Source organism: Apodemus sylvaticus, chromosome 7 (assembly GCF_947179515.1).
Source record: "Apodemus sylvaticus chromosome 7, mApoSyl1.1, whole genome shotgun sequence".
Classification (NCBI taxonomy): Eukaryota; Metazoa; Chordata; class Mammalia; order Rodentia; family Muridae; genus Apodemus; species Apodemus sylvaticus.
Window position 1 is genome coordinate 73,026,968 of NC_067478.1, and position 10,233 is coordinate 73,037,200.

The following is a 10,233-nucleotide window of genomic DNA, read 5'->3' on the forward strand; positions in this document are numbered from 1 at the left end:
AAGGGAATCCTGTCATTTAAGGGAAGTAGTTTCTGTTCAGAATAAATAGTTCTAGAAACAGTGAGTGTGCTAAATACAACTGACACACTTAACACGGGTAAAAGAGTAAATTTTATGCTACACATACTTACTACAAAAGCCCAACACACATAAACCAAACCTTCCACTTCACCTGCTTTTCTCAGGCGAGCCAAGGAAGCCAAGCAAATGATAAAGGCAGAGCGAGCCCCAGCAGTAGCAGGACTCAGCACCAGGGCTCCGTTCTCCAGGGCCACACACACGCAAGGCCTGATCCTCCCCCAGAAAATCTGACTTAATTGGTCTGCAGCCAGACACTGGGGTTTCTAAGAGTCCTGGTCCTACTCCAGCTCTGACCTTATCTCCTCTGGTGCCTCAGTCTTTCCTTCTGGCCAAACAGGCCTCCTTGTGGTCCCTTGAACATGGCAAGCTGATGCCTGCCACAGACCATTTCTCATTCTCATCGCGACAGGAAGGAGAAGCCCTGGGCGCCATCTGGCGCCCCATCCTCCCACAGGAGCAGCTACTTGCTCTCACCCAATGGCGGCTGGCCTGCCTATGTGCTCCATTACCCACTGCCCAGGGTGCAAGGCCGCAGCAAACATCATCCCAGAATCCCAAGGGCTTCTCTAACCCTAGAGGCAGCCAAGCCCCACCTGGGTCCAAGTGCCTAGTGCCACCATGACCGTTTCTCTGTGCAAACCTAAACTATGACTAGCAGAGTCTTGACAATATTGTATACTTGTTCCAAAAAGCTGAAAATAATTTTGGAAGTTTTCACAATGAAGAAATGATAGAGTTTAAAGAAGTGGATACAACATGTTATCAAACCATTTCATGATATTCTATTAACATGCGCAGTTCATGTGTGTTTACACGTGTGTGTGTGTGCATGTATCTGGTATTTGTTCATTATGTGGGCACATTTTCCTGTACATGGAGGTCAGAAGTCAGCTTTCAGAGGCCTCCCTCGGTTGTTCTTTACCTCATTGTTTTATTGATTGAGTGATCGACAGGGTCTATAGGCTGCCTGACCACTGAGCTTTGGGGATCCACCTGTCTGCAGCTTCCCTGCCTGGTGCTCACAGACACTGTCTGGCTTTTCCACAGGTCCTGGGGGTCCAAACTTGGGTTCTCGTGCTTGCACAGCAGGTGCCTTACAAATGGAGCATCTCCCCAACTCAGTGGTTATATATCAGTTAATGAACTTGGGTTTTTGTTTGTTTTTGTTTTTATTTTTGAGACAATCTTGTTATATTGTCCAGGCTAGTCTTGAACGCATGATTCTCCTATCTCAGCCTCCTCAGTGCCTGGATTATAGTTATGTCCCACCCCACCCCCCTTCATTCCCTATCCACCACTGTGCCTGACTGAAAATCATTTTAAAAAAGAATGACTAGCAATGACACGGGACCATTAGCGTAATTGAGGGAGATGGCATGGGTCATCTTGTGATTTAAAACCAAAGAGACAACTCTCTGGTGGTGGGATGTAATTTTGGACATGGTTAAAGAGGCATTCTAGAAAGATTTATGTTCAAGAGACACACGTCCGGTTATAACTCTTCCTTGAGAGCCATGCTGGCCCAGCTCCCTGTGGTGAACCAGCAATGATCGTCACCACTTCCTGGAGCCTCCCCTTCCTCAAGCCAGTTTGTAGGTGACGGTGACACATCGCTCTAAAATAAATAAGCAAAGTAGGGCCCAGAAAGGGAAGCTGCTACCTCCAGGCTCACCCAGAAAGTGAGGGTGAAACCAGACAACCGTCAAGAAAGCCCTGGTAAACAGCAGGGCCTGTGAGGGAGTGGCCTTCAAAGCCATCACCGGGGTAGCCCTGGCATAGGTAGCTCAGCCAAGGCATTTTCGGCTTCCCCACTTCGCCATTTCAGCAAGTTCCTCCCCTCAGATGCTTTGTGATGTCAGCCAGCTCGGGTGAGGTGGAGGGTAGTCCAGCTGTAGCCTGCAGTCACCACAGAAAGGGGCAGAAAAGGAAGTGTGTGTGCCACCCATAGGGATAGAAGCCTTTCACAACCCAGCCGGGCTTCCCTTCCTACAGGGCTTTGCACAACATCAACTGTGCCTGGTCCCCTTTCCACACCTCTGCTCTGCCCCCCTGGCTCCCAGATTCCCCCTCTCCCCCCACGCTAGGGGCTGCCCTAGCTCTATGCAGATGCCAGAAGAGCCTGAGAAATGTTTGAGTTTCTGGAGCCTAAAGTGCAAAGTGTCTGTCAAGAATCTCAGACTTTTTACAGAGGGTGGATCCTGCAGCAAGTATATCCTTGAGTGGTAATAGGCCGGCGTCCCCAGAACAGCCAAGCATAGCCTCTGGGTGGTGAAGCTGAGGCAGGTGGATCTCTGTAAGTTAAGTTAAGTTAAGTTAAGTTAAGTTAAGTTAAGGAAAAGAAAGGAAAGGAAAGGAAAGGAAAGGAAAGGAAAGGAAAGGAAAGGAAAGGAAAGGAAAGGAAAGGAAAGGAAAGGAAAGGAAAGGAAAGGAAAGGCAGGGCAGAGGCAGCACAGTCAAAGTCACAAATCTCTGCACTCTTCCAACACGCCATGCCAGTTGAATGGACATAGCCGTGCCAAGATTTTGGTCTCTGGCAGCTCTCGTGCACAGCCTGTGGAAGGGGTGGCACTATCAAACCACAAACTTGGCCTAAAAATACCTTCTGGCCTTGAAAACAGAATTACTTGGTTTTGTTTAAAAGCATCTTCTCTCTTTTTTTTAAAATGACGTGTGTAATCTATATTTAATTGTGAAGAGTAAATATGCCCCTTACTCCATTGGAATAAGAAAAAGCAGGGAAAGTGCACCTCTCCTGAACCCACAGAAACCAGGGCTAGCCCAGGCACGGGTTGGGTAGGCCATCCCACAAAGATTACAGTCCAGCCAAGCTGTTCTTGGGATCCACAGGTAGAGGGCATTGAACCACTGTGTCCGGAGCTTCCTGAAGCCAGGATGCCACTCGTAGCTATAACTGGGGACACCTGTGGGGTGGCCAACCTGATGCTAGCACCAAGAAGTGCTGCTATGTTCTTCTGGGGATGTCTTAAGCAGCTGAGACTAAGAAAAATCTTCATGGATCTTGAGACAAATGTTCTCTTTCTTATTTTGACTTGTTTAATTCGGTGAGTATGAAGCAGGCATGGTTCAGAACTCAGTGACAGACGTGTTTATATGACAAAATGCTCCTGGCCACCTGGCCTTATCCCTCACCAGTTTCTTTCCTCTTACCTGACAACAGCTAACCTCTTTCATTCATCCAGAGCAGCCTTCTAGAGACTCTTGTTGTGATGCTGTGTCTGCAGGTCCCCAGCTCACCACACACTGCACAGACCTGTTCAGATTGCCCACCCTTACCCCTCACATTGCATGGAGGAAGACACGGAAGGTGGCTGGTGGCAGCCAAGGCTAAGACACCCAGAGCCTCCTGGTTCATCTCCTGCACTCTCTACAAGCCCTGTTGCTTCCTAGCCACCAGCCCACAGGGAGCCACTGGCCCCTTGACCCTAAGTAAGCAAGTCCTGCCCTGCTCCAAGTCCTTCCTAAAAGCTGAGATGGCTCTGGTTCGCCCCCCTCCCCCCAGGCTCAGACCCTTCCAAGCCACTCGGATCATCCATGCAGCTGTTTAAAGGTTCCTACTGTAGCCAGGGGACCTTTAGAGGTCTTAAAGTCGCTGTTCACACCAATGCTGAGGAACTGACCGGAGGAACTTATATCTTAACGCAGAGGTTTCTTTCAGATGCAACTGAAGTGTACAACTTAAAAATGGTTAAGATGGGGAAAGGAAGGGGATTCATGGGGATCCAGAACACGGGGGAGGAGAGTTAAGATGGTAAATATATGGGGTCAGTTGAAGAATTTATGCCTGCCCTGTCGGTCAAATCCCTGAAGAGAAATGCAGCCTCTTGGTACCATGGCTACCACCCATCAGCCAGCTGGTGGTAGTTTGTTGACAACCAGTAGGCCCAGGTTCTGCTGTCAGCTCTACCGTGGATAGTTCAGCCTGGCCCCCAGTCCGTGGCCCCTCCTGGGCTGTGTGTACCAGCATTCAGTCCGCCGTGGCTCCTGCATGCCCAGGTTAGCTGCAGGGATGGCAGCTTTGCTTCATGTCCTCTCAGCCCTGTTGCTGGAGACAGGTCTCACTATGCAGTCCAAACTGGACTCAGACTCCTTATGTCGCCCATACTAGTCAAACTCGCAATCCTCCTGCCTCAGTCTCCCAAGTACATCATCATGAAGGCAATGTCAGACTCTGATGTGAGTAAATTGTCATATACTTGCTTCATATTCGGCCAACTGCACGGCACAGTAGATTTGGAAATAGTGCTTTGAAGTTCCCTTTACTGAGATATTAGAACAACTTCCTGTTATATAATGCAACGTCTTGCGTTTTTGTCCCAGTTGTTTTATACAAATATCCAAATGCAAATTCAGCTGAATATATCCAAGAGGCAAGTATCCGAATGACGTTATTTATGATATGTGTATTTTGCCACAATTTAAATAGTAGAAACATAAAAAGAGGGAATATAAGATTGTGCACATAGTATGTGTGTGCCTATGTAAACTAATCATATATAACAAGATATTATTATTATAATAATTTGTGCAATGTAAGGGAACTCTTTCCTAACTTTTTCTCCGTTTTCTGACTTTCCTTTTTGGAAAGTTTTATATTAATATTTCTTTTTCCTTAAAGAGGATATATTCCTAGCTTTAACAGGACAAAACAGACTTTCAACAGCATGGCAAGTGGCAGACTCTCTTGGCACTACAGTGGACAGGTTCGACAAGAGAGGACAGTGGCTTTAGGACATGCTGGCGTGAGACCCCCCCCCCCTTAGGTCTCTTCTCTCAGCCTAAATGGGGAAACTCGGAGTCTCGGGACTGGGAAGGGGAAGAGGCACTAGCAGCAGGGGACACACAGGAAGGGGCAGGCTCAGCCTGGAAGGACGAGAGATGACTGTGTCCTAGAGGGCAAAGCCTAGTCATGTCCCGTAGCTCCCGAACAAGAGGTGACGGCCCATGCCAGCATACGGGCCTCAACCTCTTCCAACTTTTATTTTTTCTTTTAGCTTTCCCCAAAGAGATCTGATGGATCTCATGGAAATCTGACCCAGAAACAGATTTTCCCTCTTAAAACAATACTCAAGAATTCCTTTGCAAGGCCATTGGCTACACAAGTCCCAGCCAGCAGAGAGCGGGGTGGGAAGGGGGCACCTGGCCTCGGCTGTTCTAGAGCAGACCTTGCCAAGTCCGACCAACTGAACTGTGACATCCTGAAGGCAAGATAGTCTTATTTAGCTAGGTGTGGGAATAAAACTCAAGGGCCCATTTTAGATCTCCTAGCACAGAATTCCACTAGAAAACCCTGGAGGGGCTGGTAGGATGGTTCATTGGGTAAGGGTGACGTGAGTTTGATCCCCAGCATCCCCCATGGTAGAAGAAGGAGAAATGACTCTTGCAAGATGTCCTTTGACCTACATTGGCATGCCGTGGTGTCTCCTCCTACAGATTAAAATGTAATTTACACACACACACACACACACCATATAAAATTAAACCAAGGGAAAATGAGCTCAGGAAGACAAACAGGCCATGGGCCACTTGTGGTCACTGGCATCTGGGGTGTGATGGCCTGGGCCTTCTTTTAACTTGTGACCCAGTGCTGAGCAGGTTCTGTAAGGTATAAAGCCCTCTCAGTGGGGGAAGCCTGCTATTCTCAGCCTCAGACTGATCTCACCTGACAGGTCCTGCTCTTAGGTTTAGCCACAAATTACCAGCAAATCTACAGTGCCCCTTGTCAGTGTGTGTGTAAAACACTTGTCTCCCTTCCTTCCCACTGCGGCCAGCCACCCAAACCCACTCCCCTGGCAGCCAGCCTCAGAAACACTCTGCACAGCCAGAATCAGGCCATCCACACTGTGTAGCTATGCAGACAGACTTTAATACAAGGCTAACGAGGGGCAGGACTATACTATTCCCATGCTAAATGTCCCCACTACTTCTAAGTCATTTTATCTGCTTTTGTTGGAAGAGAGGACGTGAGACAGGGCTTTGCTGTATATCTCTGGCTCTTCTACAGCTTCTTTTAGGACAGTAGCCCAGACTGTCCTAAATTTGCTATTCTGCTGCCTCCAGCTCTCAAAACTGGATTAAAGGTGTGTGCCATCATGTCCTGCCTATCATATCTGTTTTCTATAATTTCTTTGTCTCCTTTGCTACCAGGTGAGAATGCCTCTACTAGCCAGGTCCACCAACATTTATCTATCACCAACTATAGCCCCAGACAGGCCCCTATGAATGGCTGTTTCTACAGGGCCCCGTGGACACACTTGTTGCTAAAATTCCTTCCCTAGATGGAGGCATAAACATCTACCTTCTACTCTCATGGTTCCAATGATAAACTGTCACACGAGTCCACTGAAGTCCACGATGGGGAACCAATGAGTTTACTTACTCAGCGATGAGTGAGGGGTTATGGGAAGGAGCACGAATGACCTTAAAGCAGCCCAGAGAACGTCTGTACTAGGCACAGACTCTAATCTCCCCCAGAGCTTCACAGAAGGAACCTCTCACCTAGTCCTTCTCTGCATATGTGCTGTAGCCCTTCCCCTAGAACCTGAGGCAAGGCCACGTGCAATTAGGGCAAAATTGCACTGGGAGGGAGGGCAGCTGGATACACAGGTGAGGGCATCGTTGCACTCTCCGCCCTTCCTTCTGAGAAGGAACCAATAGAAGCGAGCCCCAGCTGAACGCGTAGGTGGTGGCAGTTTAGCTGGGAGGATAGTCCTCTATGTTACTTGTTCAAATTTCAGGCCAATAAACTGTGGGGCCTGTGAAAATCTTGGGGCAGGGCTGGGGAGATAGCTGGTAGGTAACGCACTTTGCACGTGAGTATGAAGACTTGAGTCTGAATCAGAGAACTCACATAAGATCAGGCGCAGCTCAAGTCAATAATCCCAGAGTACCAAAAGCAAGACTGGAGTGAGAGACAGGATTCCTGGAAGCTCCAGCCCCAGGTAGAAAGCCACGCACACACAGCAGCAAACAGGAGAGCCTGCCTCAAAACAGGTGAGAGGGAATCTAACACCAGAGGCCACCCTCTGATCTACACACACCATGGCACACATGCATCCATCCACACAAATCCTTACACACACACACACACACACACACACACACACACACACACACACACGGCTTTCGGGTGTCTCCTATAAGTATATGAGCTCTTAATCTCTGGTGATAGCCCTTAGTCTCGACATCTTTAGTTCCAGGACACCTTTGCTTCCCTCTGTCTTATGAACTGATGTTAGAAGTATGGCTGGTTCCCTTCCCCACCCCCACCCCCATGTCCAGGACAAAGCTGCCAGATAAATGATATGTTCTGAGACACAAATGTTCCACCCAGTTCAGGGGTTTCCTTTCACTACTTAAAAGCTAGATGTTGGGGCTAGAGAGACGGCTTAACAGTTAAGAACACTAGCTGCTCTTCCAGAGGACCTGGGTTTAATTCCTCCAGTAAGGTGGTGGTGGCTCACACCATCTGTACCTACAGTTTTAGAGGATACCACACCCTCTTCTGGCCTCCACAGGCATTGCATGCACATGGTGCATAGACACACATGTAGGCAAAATACCCAAACACATAAAATATAATCAAATACAATTTCATTAAAAAACAAAACAAAACTAGATATCCTGTCCTTTCCTTTCTTCCTAACTCCACCCGCTGCCTCTCCGTCATCCGACACGAGCTCGTACCATGCAGACCAGGCTTGCTTCATTTCAGCTCACGTTGGCCCCCTTCTCTCTGCCTAAACTGAGATTGCAGACATGTGACACCACTCTAGGCCTATGACTATTTTCAAGGAGTGTACTGCCAGGCTGCAGGATTCGGGGCGGCGTGAAAGGGCCCCACTGTCCACTTTCCCCGCCTCTGCTCTGCCTTCCTGGGAAGCTTCTCTCACCCAAGGCCCAGGGAGCCAGCTGTGACGAGAAGCCCATGACTCTGCAGCAGCCCAGAGGGGCAGCGAGGACAGGGAGGGCACAGTGTGACACCACCCAGGAAGCAGCCGTGGGGGAGCTGGTCCTGCCGCTGCTGCCACACCCTGATGTCTTCTATGTCATCCTTCTGCCTGGCCCCTGCCACCGGGCTGATGATGGAGGCACTAGGGATAAAATGGGTCAGGGTCTCTGGCCTTCCTGGGTGGCAGGGCTCAAGTCAGAGCAGCGGCTGGATTCTGGCGGTCACCTTGGGCAGTGAGCACCCCAGTGAAGGAGACGGCCAAAGCAGCTGCCTTCATCTGCAGCTCTGAACTGCTCCTACACTCTTCTTTGTAAAAAATGGGAAACTTTGTAAAAAATGCCCAGACAGGCACAAGGTGCCCTCCAGGTAAGGCTGTCTGTCCGCTGTGAAGTCAGTTTCAAAGGAGGAAGGGCACCCGTTCTCTAGCATGGACCCCAAGCAATGCTGTCCAGAGAGGAAGGAAGGGCGGCTCACTGAGCCTCGTCCTCCCAGCTCTGGCCCTCGGAGAGGGCCCGGGTGAGGCTGGGGCAGAACCGCGTGAGTAGGAGGTCCTGAGAGTCCCCTGTGGTGTTGGAGCGTTATCCCCAGGAGAAATACATCCCCGGCTTTAACCAGAAGCTCCCAACCCAGTGTCTCCAAGAGCCCTAAGGACGGCCAGGGGTGGAGGGGTAGAGGGGAAGCCGAAGGAAAAGTGGAAAAACAGGAGAGGGGCAAGCACTGTGGCCTCTACTGCCCTTGCCGGCCAGGCTCCCTTATCTTATGGGCAAAAAGATTTGATTCACACCTGTGCTGAATTTGAAAAGGCAAGCAGGAAGCTGCCTAGCCCAGCTGCCTCCCTCAAGAGCCCCAGGAATGCAGAGCTCAGAGGCTGGGTGAGAGAGAGAGTTAATGCAAAGCACCAGGGCTTTACTGCATTGGATCACTTTCAGCTGTCAAACATCTGTACTTATGTCCATTATACAGATGTAGAAATTGAGGCCCAGAGAGAACCGGCAACTGACCCAGCCCCTACAAAGTTGAGACCCAAATCAAAGTTGGCCTGGTGCTGGGGCTGCTGAATTCTCCCTTGTCACACTCTTCCCTACAAATCCTCCTCAAATCCTCCAGTTGGCTGTCCTGGCGAGCTCTGCCGCTGGGACAGCACTTCCCAGAAGAGAATCAGCCGGTGAGTACAGAGGCCGTCCCTCTGCTGGCTGTTGGGGTGATGTCTGTGAGGAGGAATTCATTATCTCAGCCAGGGCACCTCTTTTGCCTTTCATGTCAGCAGAGACAGTGGCCCAGGCCACCTCCATGATAATTAAGACCAAAGTCAAGGCACAATTTTTATGGGAGTACCCGTAAGTCAGTCTCCAAGGTGATCCCTGCCTGGCGGGACCTGTTCCGCAAGCTCACCGCCCCCAGTCGACTCCACTCACCCAGAAGGCATCTCGGAAGTGCAGCTGGGCCATCATCCTCCAGCGTCTGTTGTGTCAAATGCTACCACTCCTGCTTCAAGCAGAGCTGAACACGGGCCAGGAGCCAGGAGCACGGCCCAGTCCTAGCGCGGCTAGCCCAGCCCTCCCTCCCACCTCCAGCCGGCGCCGTCTGAAACCTCTGAAGGCAGCCACAGGCCAGAGGCAACTGCCGGAGGGAGGAGAAAGGCTCAACCTGTTTTGTTTGGGGCTAGAATCGGCAGCGAAATGAGGAAGGAGCCCTGCCCAGGGATGGAAGGGTGGGCCACGATTTCCAGCCTAGGTTCTCGCCAGCCCCAGTGATGGAGGAGGACGCAGGCTGAGGCCCAGGGCAGGCAGCCCAGGTGGCAGGCAGAGGCTGGGAGAGAGGCAGGATGTGCACAGGCCAGGCAGGCAGGCAGGCAGCCCGAGGCCGGCACAGGAAGGTTTGTGCAACCTCCCCCCAGGGCAGGCGCAGGGCTCTAACCCACAGGAAGTTGAGCTGCCGCATTTCTCCTGCACAGCCCCGCCTGCCACCTGCCACCCTGCTGCCTGCTCACATCCTGGCCCAGTTTAGCTTGAGAACCATCAAGTTAGGAATCCCGTGGCTGTTACTCTCTCAGGCCTCAAGAGGTTAAGTTGTTAGGGTCTCACCCGGGTCAAGGATACCCGCCATTCCTTCCAACCTTGGCAGCTCATGCCCTAGACTAGATCCTACCCTCACGTTGCTCACAGCATGGGGCAGCCTCAGCT

General features: G+C 50.6%; 1 protein-coding gene across 2 annotated transcripts in view; it reads right to left on the reverse strand.

The window, feature by feature from the left end:
- Pstpip1 (proline-serine-threonine phosphatase interacting protein 1) overlaps positions 1–9,952 on the reverse strand; it is a 41,757-nt gene extending 31,805 nt beyond the window's left edge. The window contains exon 1 of one of the 2 annotated variants that reach the window (XM_052188283.1): positions 9,466–9,952. In XM_052188283.1, coding sequence (XP_052044243.1) covers positions 9,466–9,501 — 36 coding nt within the window. In that variant the 5' untranslated portion in view covers positions 9,502–9,952. The remainder of the gene's footprint in view (positions 1–9,465) is intronic. The other variant, XM_052188282.1, reaches the window with a different exon arrangement.
- Positions 9,953–10,233: the final 281 nt, after the last annotated feature.